The sequence below is a fragment of the Lathyrus oleraceus genome, chromosome 7 (genome assembly GCF_024323335.1).
Source record: "Lathyrus oleraceus cultivar Zhongwan6 chromosome 7, CAAS_Psat_ZW6_1.0, whole genome shotgun sequence".
NCBI lineage: Eukaryota > Viridiplantae > Streptophyta > Magnoliopsida > Fabales > Fabaceae > Lathyrus > Lathyrus oleraceus.
In genome coordinates, this window is record NC_066585.1 from 271,258,778 (window position 1) to 271,272,829 (window position 14,052).

Sequence of the window (14,052 nt, forward strand, 5' to 3'; positions counted from 1 at the left end):
CTCATGATGATATTTAGTGTTTGGCCTTTGTATTCTCACCATGTTGGTTAAACTTACAAGCTCTGAAGCCTCCTAGTGTCATGTGGTTTCTTTTCCGATTCGGTTCTACCATACCGCTCTCTCGGTCCAGTGTCACCAAATTGTGTCCGACTTTTACTTTCTCATGGTTGCATCAACTTCCGGGGTACCTTAACAAAACAAGTATGGGGAATGTCTTTCATCCACTACAATCGATCCCGGATTCGTCCAACAATTTCTCATCACTCTGTACGCACAGGTAAACAATAAAAACAAAATACTACGACAACAGAAGCAAAAACGATGAAGGAAAACATGAACAAAATGAAAACGAAATAAAATATGAACAATTCCACACCTTGTCTAGTTTGCTCGGTGCGGAGGACACCCATCACAGTTTGTATCCAACCCCATTGGTCATGAGACATAGAAGAGGACCCTTCTCCTTGTCGGTTCGAGTCTTATGGGGGTGGCACAAATTGCTCATCTGGTCTATCATCTTCCTCCATCTCATCACTTGAAAAATCCTGGTCATTCTGAACATTGTCCCCTACAGATGGGGCAAAAGCTGCATAAGGCCAGTTAGCAACATTTGCAATACTAATAGAATCAGGTGCTTGTAACGCAAGTACTTCCACATTATGTATTACCAGAGAGTAATATTTTGGCATGATTACAATCATTTGTTGATTGACAAGAGTGTTCATGTCAATCTTTGTCTTACCTGCCAATGTTGGTTCTTGCATCAAGAGCCGACCATAACCAAAGTGGTCTGCAATCTGAGTGATCATGCCACCCACAGAAATTTCACCTGTACTTGCATAGCCAACTTGTTTCAAATGATTAGCAGCAAAAGCGGTTGCATTGACTCTCGCATTATTGGCCATGCAATGTAAGAAAAACAGCTTTCTCTTTGCGGCCACATCGGTGCTATCACCCCGTCCAAACAAGGTGTAAGCTAACCCCTTCTGTGCATACCTGAAACAAGGGTTATGAATCCCAGAAGCCTTGCCAGAACTCAGGTTGTAACCATTTTTACCAGTAATGGCCATCCAGAAATCAACCGCTGAAAAAGTGTCTGGGGGTGCTCCGGGTCCAGATACTGGAAGTCTCAGAATCCCCCCAAGTTCCTCCACAGACAACTCATGGTCCTCATCAAACAATCTGAAAGTCAACTTACCATAAAACTCCATTTTGGAACCAGTCCACCTGCGTCTCATCTTAAACTCAACAGTGCTCAAAAATTCAAGAGTGATGTGTGTAAAAGTCGGTGCTTCAAATTGCATAAATTCTACATACCTATATTGTGAAACATTCAATGCACTTCTTCCTTTAATCCTAGCTCATCTAGTGTTGCATCACACATATATCTTGTAGGAATGAGTCTTCGTTGGGCAAGTATCGCATACCTTTCATGGTGATCCAGTTCCTCAAACAGGATGCCATGTGCATTCGGGTTGCGTCTCGCACGTTGCTTTGGCCTGGAAGATGTGGCCACAACCTTTCCTTTGCTTGCTCTCTTCGGGGCATAATGGGTACCTACAAAATATCTCAAAACCCAAATAACGAATTAGTAAAAACGGTCACCGTCACTACGTAGAGGACGGAGAGTAGAACAGTTTTTGTGAAAGGGAGATGTGGTTTTATGGAGTTGATAGTGGTGAAAAGTGAAGCTTTTGGTGGTGGAGGCTAGGTTAACAATGGAGGAAGAGAGAATGAGAGTCTTGTAAAACCAGAATAATGAAGGATAAGTGGTGGATATGAGTTATAAGTCAAGTGGGTCCCACCACTTAAAATAAAAAAATTTCAAAAATTTCAAAAATCCATCCCGTACAAAACAACACGGGCCGTGTGTGTCGCATTACGCGAAAAACCGGCGGGAAAACGAAACAACAGAGCCGCCACCGTGCGTTATTTATCCCAAAAGAGGGAAAGGAAACGCTCGAAGTAAACCTGGAAAAGACATGGTCTCGCGACCAGAGAAAGAGGGGATCGGGAGTCGGTTATGCGAAGGGAAGGTATTAGCACCCCTACGCATCCGTCGTACTCGACGGGATCCACGCACAAAAGAAAGGATAAGGCTGCTAGAAACTACTCACAAACCACACAAGGCTGGAAGGAAACACAAAAAGACAAAAGAAACTAACTCGGCAGGATATCGCATCCTGGGCCTACGTAGTCTGTCAAGCACAGACATCAGAGTCGACATAATTCGGGACAGGGGAAACGTGCTCGCTAGGATGTCGCATCCTATGCATACGTATCTTCTCTGACTGGAGAAGAATCAGAGCACTCGTAGCTCGGCTAACGCACGCCAAACAAGACCACACAGGAAACCGATTGCCAATCGCTGGACTTACGTCAGACTCCACACAAACAGGCAAACATGGAAACCGAATGCCAATCGCTGGACTTACATCAGACTCTGAACCAACAAACACACACAGGAAACCGACTGCCAATCGCTGGACTTATGTCAGACTCCAACAAGCAAACAAGACACAGGAAACCAACTGCCAATCGTTGGACTTACGTCAGACTCCTAACACACACAAAGGGGTTGAAAAAGAAAAAAAGGGCGCCCGGAGAGATCAGCTCATCTCCTGCCTATGTACCTCATCTGGTATGAGGATCAGGGCGACGTAGTTCCCCTTAACAGGGAAAGAACTTCTAACCTAACCAGAGACTGGGAAATGACAAACTAGAAGGGAGCCTGACTCGAGCCTAATAGTTATCATGTAAATCCACCATGGCCCTAGGTTGAGGTTTCTATCTAACTTGCACAGGGAGCAAGCTATCCTAAACAGCACAGGCAAACACATACAAGCACAATAAAGCAAGCACACACACTATATGCACACAATTGGGTTCATACAAGGCTAGGCAGCAAAAGCAAGCCAACTGGAATGGGGTGTGGTTAGCTCTTAACCCTAACATTGAGAGTTAGGGTGAGGCAGATGAAATGGGAAGTGAGGGTAAGACCTCACAGCTCTTATCCCTGGCCTGGGAGAGCTTGACTCAAATAGAAAGTGTGGGAGTTCAGAATGTAGGAACTCTTCTCCACAGATGACTGACACTACAAGAGTTTGGGTTTTTATTCACAATGCATCAACACATGGTGTGTGAGCAAAGTGAATGACCCACTGAGTAGCAGGAGATGGATTACACATCTCTTTTATCTGCCAATTGCCCTTTAAGAGGTCTTTACCTGCTTGGCACAAAATTAAACATTCACAAGCATTGCCTCTTAAGGAGGGCTTCAGACAGGTGCCTGCCCACATAACAGGACAGGTCTTCCAGACTACATGAAGTCAGAAGAATTATACCTCAGTGGTTAAGCAACCAAGCAAAGCAAAATCAACTTCAAAAGAACTCAAAGCAACTTAAGTACCTGTGAAAAATCTAAACCAATCAGTTCAACTGTACAGACAAACAATCAACAAGCAATAACAAACAGACAGACAATGTTCACAATGTGCAAGCCACAAGGCAAACTCAAATGAGTTAACATCAACCTATAAAACACACAAGTGTTAGTAATCAAGAGCAAACATCAATGCTCAAATGAGGAAGCATCATCAACTATGGACTTGGATGTTTAAACCTGAAATCAAAGCCCACATGTAAGCCACAAACCACTAGGTCAAAGCCTAGGGTCAAAGATGGATCAAAAATTCAAAACAGAACATGAAATTTAACATGAATCATCTTCATCCAATCAAGAACACATCTCAAAAAGTCCCATATCAAAATCATTAATCATATTCATTTCATGAACAAAACATGGCAAAGCATGCAAATGGTGATCACATTGGGACATCAGAAGAAACAAATGCACATCAAATGAAAAATGACTCAAAAAATCTTGACAAAATTCATGAGTAAACAGGACATACGACATGATCATCCCACAAAAAATCAGAGGCATTGGACATCATTAGGCATGGCAATCACATAGCATAAAACAGACAACCAAATGTGTGACACAAATTGTCACACCCAGTTAGCATGAGCATAAAACAGAGATGAATCATTGGATAAGAAATAAGCATTTTATGATCAAATGAATAAGGCAATAACACGAATGGACACATGTTCAAACACCCTAGGACAAGTCAAATTTTCAGCCAAGCACAACTTGCAATTTAATGATCATAAAAAAGTAGACAGGATAAGGATCATTGTGCAGAAAATTGGGGATCAATTGGTGCACTTTTCATTTTTATATGATTTTTAGAAGCTGGAAAAAATTAAAAAAAACATGTGAAGCATATAGTATGAAATGTGGAGGGAAAATGGAATAAAATGTGAAGCATTTGAAATTATGCATTGGCCAGGAATCGAATTCAGTATGCATTTGAATGTTCGGCGCGCCAAGGTGCAAAACGCACCGTTTCATTTAATGAAGTGGCATGGTCAATGCTGATGTGTGCAAGTCAAACAACTGTGAGCCAAACAACATGCAAGCAAGGCAAAACGTGTACCAATCATGGACAAACCCTAGTACAACGTGGATGGAAACAGAAAAGCGTTGCAGAAAGCCAAAAAGCGTGGCCTAATGATGAACTTCATCTTCTTCCTCATGAAGAAGATGAACAGTACACGTGTTCTTCATACATCAAGAAAAAATTATTCCAGAAAATCAAATCATGCACATCATCACGTAGGTCTTTCCATGGAGATCATGAATCAATGAAAAGCTAAGCATAATATCAAGTATTAAGATCAAATCGAACAAAATAAGATTCATGCATGAAACTTTAAACTAACCTAACTCAGCCAATAGTGCATGAAAATTCACGATTCAAAGCTCAGAATCATCAGGACAAAAAGATCTACAACAACATTGCAATGGATTTTAAAATTAAGAGATTCGAATTGTGACCTCTTGAAGTGCAGAGACTTTGAATTCACACGATCTGCGGCCTGGAAGTGTTCCAATCTACTCCACAATACTTGAAATGAAGTTTGATGAATCAATGGAGGCTCGAATGGCTCTAGATCTGGCTCAAAACAGAAGCTCCATTTGCATTTTCATGAACATGAACTACACTTTTCTTCCACGAATTCAGCACAACAAACCTTGATCTCTACTAAACCCAAGCTCAGGAACAAGAATCTGAAGTTAAAATGCCATGGTATTTGGAAGAAAATTGAATTGTGAATGAGAGAAAATTTTTGAGTGAGAGAGAAATTTAGATCTAAAAAATGTGAAAAATGATTAACCCCTCAATTCTGTTAGGGTTTAGGTATTTATATGCTGTACTAATCCACCCTTAATCCAAATTAATCATGCTTAGTTAAGTTGAAATTAAGTGAAAACAAGGTGCATGGCAAAAAAAATGACAAATTGGAGGGTGTGTGAAGCATGCACACGTGAACAGTAGCCAATACATGATCAAAACATAATTATGGATCGATACATAACTCGTATGGATCGATACATAGCACTTTTTGCCTTGCATGGATCGATACATAACTCGTATGGATCGATACATAGCACTTTTTGGCCTTGCACACTTGATGATGATTTGATCATATCTCCTCAACCATTCATCAGAAATTCATGATCTTGGACTTTTTGGAAATGGGAGAGAGAGATATTCAACTTTTATGTTCAACAAAATTTCATTTGAAGCTTTTTTGATGATGTAAAATTGAGTTGAAGTTGGTCCAAAACTCTCCATTTTTGGAAAGTTCAAATTATGGGTCACTTTTTTATTTTGGGAAATTTTTGACTGGACCTCCAATTCTTCAATGTGAGTGTTTGAAATGTCAAATGATACTTGTTTGAACATGAATGAAGTATCTCTAATCACTTCCCACCTCCAAATCCACAGTTGACTTTTAATGGGTCTCAGATGACTTGCACATGCACTGATGAGTTCTGAGCCTTCAACACTTGGCCAAATTGCTTCCAAATGATCCTTGGGTCATGTAAGCTCAATGGAACCACCCTAGGGATTTGATCACATGGAGAATGCTCTTGCTCTCTTGCACAGTTGAATCTCCTACCAGTCTTGCCTGATGAGATGTAATGGACTATGCAATATGAATGCAATGTTAATGACCTAAAAATGAAATGAATGTACAAATGGGAGGTGCAAATTTGAGGTGCTACAGTGTGCATCTACACGGGTGCCCGTGTTGGTGATCTGGTTTCCTCCTCTCTGCACACGCCCACTTTTTTGGTTCAGGGCAATCAACACGGGCCGTGTTGTTCAACACGGGCACCCGTGTTGGTGATCTGGCTCCCTCAACATTTGAAAATTGTTTTGTTGTTTTACTGCACTTGTGTGGTTTCCTTCCATTTTGAGGTGTTTGTGACTTTGCCCTTCTAATTCTCCTCCTCCCCTACAACAAAATTTTAGCACACACAAAGAAAAAGAAAAATGAAATAAAGTAGAAATCAAACGCGTGGGTTGCCTCCCACGAAGCGCTTCGTTTAACGTCGCATGACTCGATGGTCGTCCACCTCATTAGGTGAGACGCACATGGTCAATCAATCCAGATTCTTGTCCTATGTAATAGGGCTTTAACCTCTGGCCATTCACCTTGAATATATCCCCATTGGTTTGATTCTTGATTTCTATCGCTCTGTGGGGAGATACCTTATGCACAACAAATGGCCCAGACCATCTTGATTTTAATTTGCCAGGAAACAACTTGAGCCTAGAATTGAACAACAACACCAATTGTCCTTCCCAGAAGTCTTTCTTAATGATTCTCTAATCATGCCACTTCCTTGTTTGCTCCTTGTACATCTTCGCATTCTCATAGGCCTGATTACGAAATTCTTCTAACTCGTGAAGTTGAAGAATTTGGGATTCACCGGCTTTTGCAAGATCACAATTCAAGAACTTGGATGCCCAAAAGGCTTTGTGCTATAATTCAAGAGGGAGATGACAGGCCTTACCATAAATTAGTTAATAAGGAGACATACCGATTGGGGTTTTGAAGGCGGTTCTGTACGCCCATAGTGCGTCATCTAATTTGATCGCCCAATCTTTCCTTGAAGCACTCACTGTCTTTTCCAAAATCTGTTTTATTTGTCTATTGGATACTTCAACTTGCCCACACGTTTGAGGATGATACGGAGTGGCAATCTTGTGCTTCACATTATACTTCTTCAATAAGTTCTCCATGAGCTTATTTATGAAATGTGTCCCTTCATCACTGATAAGTGCCCTTGGCACACCAAACCTTGAGAAGATGTTTTGCTTGAGAAAGTTTACCACTACTCTTGCATCATTAGTAGGGAGGGCAACAACTTCCACCCATTTCGAGACGTAGTCCACAGCTACCAGAATATAATTCTTCCCGAATGAGGGTGGAAACGGCCCCATAAAGTCAATCCCCCAAACATCAAATAATTCCACTTCAAGCATGCCCTTTTGGGGCATCTGATTTCTCCTAGAAATATTCCCTGTCCTTTGGCATCTGTCATATTCCTTCACTATGACTTGGGCATCTTTAAACAAAGTAGGCCAGTACAACCCCGATTGGAGGACTTTTGTGGTTGTCCTATCTCCACTAAAATGTCCCCCATAATCTGAATCATGACAAGCTTTTAAGACTTCATTTTGTTCTTCTTCCGGGACACATCGACGAATCAGTCTGTCTACCCCTTTCTTATACAAGAATGGTTCGTCCTACAAATAGAACCTGCAATCATGAAGAAACTTTTTCTTTTTGTTATAATCAAAGTCTTTAAGAATTATGCCACCTACCAGATAGTTTGGTAATCGGCAAACCATGGAACACCCACCACAGCGAGGATTCGTTCATCAATAAACTCATCCTTGATTGGGTGTTCTTCTTCAGTCTCTTCTATCGGGGACATTCGAGATAGGTGGTCAGCAACTGTGTTTTCACACCTTTTTTTGTCTCGAATTTCTAGATCAAATTCTTGCAACAGCAAAATCCACCTGAGCAGCCTTGGCTTCGAGTCCTGTTTAGAAAAAAGATATTTCAAAGCAGCATGGTCAATATAAACAATTACCTTTGTTTCCAACAAGTATGACCTGAATTTGTCAAAGGTATACACCATATCCAATAGCTCCTTCTCTGTGGTTGCATAATTCATCTGAGCTGGATTCAACACATGGCTGGCATAATAGATCACGTGCAGGAGTTTGTCTCTTCTTTGCCCCAAGACTGCCCCTACTGCTATATCACTCGCATCGCACATGATCTCAAAGGGTAAAGACCAGTCAGGAGAGATCACTATAGGAGCAGACACCAATTTATGCTTCAGAGTATCGAAGGCCTCGTTGCACTTTTTGTCAAACAGAAACGGAGTATCCTTCACAAGTAGACTAGTTAATGGTTTGGCGATCTTGGAGAAATCTTTGATGAACCTACGGTAGAATCCCGCATGTCCCAAGAAACTCCGTATACCTTTCTCATTAACTGGAGGAGGGAGATTGGCTATCACCTCTACTTTTGCCTTGTCAAATTCAATTCCTTCATGGGAGATTTTATGGCCTAGCACTATCCCTTCTCTCACCATGAAATGACACTTCTCCCAATTCAGGATCAGATTGGTTTGTTGACATCTTTCCAGCACAAGTGACAGATTATACAGACAATTTTCAAAAGAAGATCCGAATACAGAAAAATCATCCATAAATACCTCAATGTGTTTCTCAAGCATATTGACAAATATTGATGTCATGCACCTCTGAAATGTTGCTGGTGCATTACACAATCCAAACGACATTCTTCTATAAGCAAAATGCCATTTTCTCTTGATCTTCAGGTGCCATCGCAATTTGGTTGTACCCTGAATACCCATCCAAAAAACAATAGAAATCATGACCTGCCAATCTTTCCAACATCTGATCAATAAAAGGTAAGGGAAAGTGGTCTTTCCTGGTTGTGATGTTCAGTCTCTTGTAGCAATGCAGACTCTCCAACCTGTTACTGTCTGGGGATCAACTCATTTTTCTCATTTTTTTATCACAATTGTTCCTCCCTTCTTCGGTACCACATGAACTGGACTCACCCACGAACTATCAGATATTGGGTAAATCAATCCCGCATCTAAAAGTTTAACAACCTCCTTGCGAACGACTTCTTTCATAGCTGGGTTAAGTCTCCGTTGAGGTTGAACAACTGGTTTCTGATCATCCTCCATCAATATCTTGTGCATACACAGTGTTGGGCTGATTCCTTTCAAATCTTCCATCGCCCAACCAATAGCACCCTTGTATTTCTCGAGTACTTTGATTAGCTCTTCTTGAATCTCTCTCAAACCTGAACTGATGATTGCTGGACATTTCTCTTCATTGTCTAAAAAGACATATTTGAGATGTTCTGGTAATTGTTTCAACTTAATCCCCTTTTTTATATCTTGCTTTTCTTCTGGAGATACTTTAGGTCGAAGCTCTTCCCACCGTTGTGGTCGAGAATGAATCAAAGGAGGTTGTGCCTTCAACATAGACACCACTTCATATTCTTTCTCATTTATTCCTTCAGTATCCTCAATGATAGATAAGCTTAAAACTCTTTCTAAGGGAAGCTTGGGTGTTGTGATCTGCATAGATTGAGCAAACATTGTATCCAGAACTTCAATATTTTTACTTGCACCTTCGTCATCCTTGAATTTCATAGTATTTTTCACATCAATTTTTAGCTTTTCATCATAGACTTTGAGGGTCATAGTTCCTTCCTCGATATCTATCATGCATCTTCCAGTTTCAAGAAAAGGTCTTCCCAAAATGAGAGGGATTTCCTCGTCTTCCGGCATCTCGAGTACCACAAAATCCACCGGGAAAACAAACTTATCAATCTTCACCAGAACATTTGTTGCTATACCATAGGGTCTCTTCATTGAATGATCAGCAAACTGCAGTGTCATGCGAGTGTCTTGCACTTCTCCTAACTCCAATGTTTTTGTAAATCGAAAGGGGCATTAGACTAACACTTGCTCCCAAATCGATTAGTGCCTTCTTGAATGATCTATCTCCAATGGTGCAAGGAATAGTGACAACACCTCTATCTTTTTTCTTCACCGGAATTTTTAGGCCCTGCAAAATAGCACTACAAGTTTCAGTTAGCACAACCGGCTCGCCCTCAATCGACCTCTTCTTCGATATGATGTCTTTCATGAATTTGGCATATATCGGCATTTGTTCTAAAGCTTCAGCAAAAGGTATGTTGATCTCGAGCTTCTTGAATAACTCTAAGAACTTCTCATTTTTTTTTCATTTAGATCTTTCTTCTTTGTTCTCGTAGGGAAAGGAAGAATGATCTTTGGTTTTTGTTTCTCTTGCTGGCTTGCCGGTTTCACCACCACTTCTTCAGCTTGTTTTGGCGCTTCTCTAATCTCTAAATCAACTTCCAACAACCCATCTTCTTCGACCTGTTCGTCAACTTATTTTTCATTAGCTTTTCCTTTTCTTGTGACCACTGCTTTGATGTGACTTTGATCACGTGGATTCACAATTATTCCACTAGGAAGCGTGCCAGGTACCTGGGAACTGGAAGCTAACTGTTGAGCTATTTGACCCATCTGAATTTCAAGATTTTTTATGGATGCTGTAGTGTTCTTCTGATTATTTCGAGTCTCCTTTTGGAAATGGATGTTGTGAGCTGCCATCTTTTCAATTGCAATCTCCCAATCTGCCTTCTTTGGGACTTGTTGTTGCTATTGCTGATATTGGTTTTGATATTGGCCTTGTACTTGCTGTTGCACATTCCCTTTCTGATCTCTCCATGCAAAGTTGGGATGATTCTTCCACCCCGGATTGTATGTGTTGGAGTAGGGATTATTTTGCTTTAAAAACTTGATATCTTCTATCTGCTGTGGTGTTGCAAAGCAATGAACAGTATTGTGTGGTCCATTACAAATGTCACACACATCGTTTGGTGCCTGTTGCACTTGAGCCACTTTCTGAGCACCTATGTTTAATGCCTTCAACCTTTTCTCGACATTTGCAGCAACTGCTTCTTCAATTTTTACCTGTTTGTTTGTTTCAAGCTTCAAATCAGTTACTGCAGATTTGCTTGACACCCTATCATACAACTCCAGATGCTCATTTGAGGCAATTGCTTCAATTATCTTCTTCATACCGGTGGCTGTTGCAAAGTTAGTTGAGCCACCAGCTGCTGAGTCAAGGATTTGTCTCGTTTGAATTCGAAGACCATTAACAAACATTTGCATCTGCTCAGTTTCATCCATGTTGTGAGTAGGACAAGCCACTAGAATTCTCTGGAATCTTTTATAGGCATCTCCTAGTGACTCACCCTCCTTCTGCTTGAAATTTAGGATCTCGTATCTTTTTCTCAGTGACACTGATGTAGGAAAATATTCGTGCAAGAATGCTGTTTCCATCTCCTCCCATGTAGTGATACTGCCAGCAGGTAAGGAATAGAACCACTCTTCGGCTTCATCTGCTAAAGTGAATGGGAACATACGAAGCCTTATTGCTTCTTCGTTATGTCCAGTCATTTTAAGCGTTGTGCTCATAGTTACAAACCTTTGGAGATGCTTGTTGGCATCTTCATTCACTCTTCCAGAAAAGGACCGCCTTTCGAGTTGATTAATTATGCTGGGATGCAGCTGAAATTGTTCTACATTTACCGGTTGGTTTACAATTGTCATACGACCACCCGGAGTGTTGTTTCCACCATAGTCACCGAGAAGTCTCTCTGGTGGTGGTGGATCTGCAACCATGACCTCAGGAATTATTTCTGCGTCTGAATCTGAATTCTCTGAGTGCACTGAAACAACTTCCTCCTCCGCTTTTTCTGCTATTTCCAATTTTTCTCGCTTAGCTTGTCTCAGTCTAGTGTGAAGAGCTCTTTCTGGTTCTGCGTCAAAAGAAAAATCCGCTGAGGCCTTACCTCGCATAAACAAGTTAGACAAATATTAGAATTGAATACCAAGATTGTCACAAATAAAATTTTGGTTGACGAGCAACAAAATTTCAATAGAATAAAAATTAAAATAGGTATTTTGGCAATCCCCGGCAACGACGCCAAAAACTTGATTGGAAAAATAGCAAGTGTACTATTTTTATTGATGTAGTAATAAAGAGTTTTATTCCCAAGTATCGATCTCAGGGATTGCGTAGGAAATATTTATTTTACTTCTGATTCTATTTTAACAAAAACACAATGGTTTGGTTGGATTTTTGAATTTTTTGTTTTTTTTTTGTTTTAAGTGGTGGGACCCACTTGACTTATAACTCATATCCACCACTTATCCTTCATTATTCTGGTTTTACAAGACTCTCATTCTCTCTTCCTCCATTGTTAACCTAGCCTCCACCACCAAAAGCTTCACTTTTCACCACTATCAACTCCATAAAACCACATCTCCCTTTCACAAAAACTGTTCTACTCTCCGTCCTCTACGTAGTGACGATGACTGTTTTTACTAATTCATTATTTGGGTTTTGAGATATTTTGTAGGTACCCATTATGCCCCCGAAGAGAGAAAGCAAAGGAAAGGTTGTGGCCACATCTTCCAGGCCAAAGCAACGTGCGAGACGCAACCCGAATGCACATGGCATCCTGTTTGAGGAACCGGATCACCATGAAAGGTATGCGATACTTGCCCAACGAAGACTCATTCCTACAAGATATATGTGTGATGCAACACTAGACGAGCTAGGATTAAAGGAAGAAGTGCATCGAATGTTTCACAATATAGGTATGCTAGAATTTATGCAATTTGAAGCACCGACTTTTGTACGCATCACTCTTGAATTTTTTAGCACTGTTGAGTTTAAGATGAGACGCAAGTGGACTGGTTCCGAAATGGAGTTTTATGGTAAGTTGACTTTCAGATTGTTTGATGAGGACCATGAGTTGTCTATGGAGGAACTTGGGGGGATTCTGAGACTTCCAGTATCTGGACCCGAAGCACCCCCAGACACTTTTTCAGCGGTTGATTTCTGGATGGCCATTACTGGTAAAAATGGTTACAACCCAAGTTCTGGCAAGGCTTCTGGGATTCATAACCCTTGTTTCAGGTATGCACAGAAGGGGTTAGCTTACACCTTGTTTGGACTGGGTGATAGCACCGGTGTGGCTGCAAAGAGAGAGTTGTTTTTCTTACATTGCATGGCCAACAATGCGAGAGTCAATGCAACCGCTTTTGCTGCTAATCATTTGAAACAAGTTGGCTATGCAAGTACATGTGAAATTTCTGTGGGTGGCATGATCACTCAGATTGCAGACCACTTTGGTTATGGTCGACTCTTGATGGAAGAACCAGCAGTGGCAGGTAAGACAAAGATTGACATGAACACTCTTGTCAATCAACAAATGATTGTAATCATGCCGAAATATTATTCTCTGGTAATTCATAATGTGGAAGTACTTGCGTTACCAGCACCTGATTCTATTAGTATTGCAAATGTTGCTAACGGGGTTTATGCAGCTTCTGCCCCATCTGTAGGGGACAATGTTCAGAATGACCTGGATTTTTCAGGTGATGAGATGGAGGAAAATGATAGACCAAAGGAGAAATTTGTGCCACCCCCACAAGACTCGAACCGACAAGGTGAAGGGTCCTCTTCTATGTCTTAGGACCAATGGGGTTGGATATAAACTGAGATGGGTGTCCTCCACACCGAGCAAACTAGACAAGGTGTGGAATTGTTCCGACAAGGGACGGTTATGGATGACATGCAAGCTATGATGCAACGTCTGATGTTGCATTTCCTGCATGATCCTCCACCTCTTCCACAACAGTAGTCGCTGTGAGTCCCCTTTGTATCTGGATTTAAACATTGAGGTCAATGTTTAGTTCAGGTGTGAGGGGGTTTTTCCTTTCATGTTTTATTTCGTTTTCATTTTGTTCATGTTTTCCTTCATCGTTTTTGGCTTTCGTTTTTGCTTCTGTTGTCGTAGTATTTTGTTTTTATTGTTTACCTGTGTGTACAGAGTGATGAGAAATTGTTGGACGAATCCGGGATCGATTGTAGTGGATGAAAGACACTCCCCATACTTGTTCTGTTATGGTACCCCAGAAGTTGATGCAACCATGAGAAAGTAAAAGTCGGACACAATTTGGTGACA

The 14,052-nt window shown here is 41.0% G+C and overlaps 1 protein-coding gene across 12 annotated transcripts in view; it reads left to right on the forward strand.

The window, feature by feature from the left end:
• The window catches only part of LOC127100949 (uncharacterized), a 31,934-nt gene that overhangs the window by 14,488 nt on the left and 3,394 nt on the right, over nt 1-14,052 (forward strand). For 3 of the 12 annotated variants that reach the window (XR_007794539.1, XR_007794538.1, XR_007794542.1), the window contains exons 3-4: nt 12,439-12,569; nt 13,918-14,052. The exon at nt 13,918-14,052 is cut by the window's right edge. The exons of 2 other annotated variants lie outside the window; for them this stretch is intronic. Coding sequence is in view for 2 of the 10 variants with exons in the window: in XM_051038264.1 (XP_050894221.1) it covers nt 12,448-13,560 (1,113 nt within the window). In the remaining 8 variants the exon portion in view is untranslated. 7 more of the 12 variants (XR_007794541.1, XR_007794540.1, XR_007794543.1 and 4 more) reach the window with 5 other exon arrangements.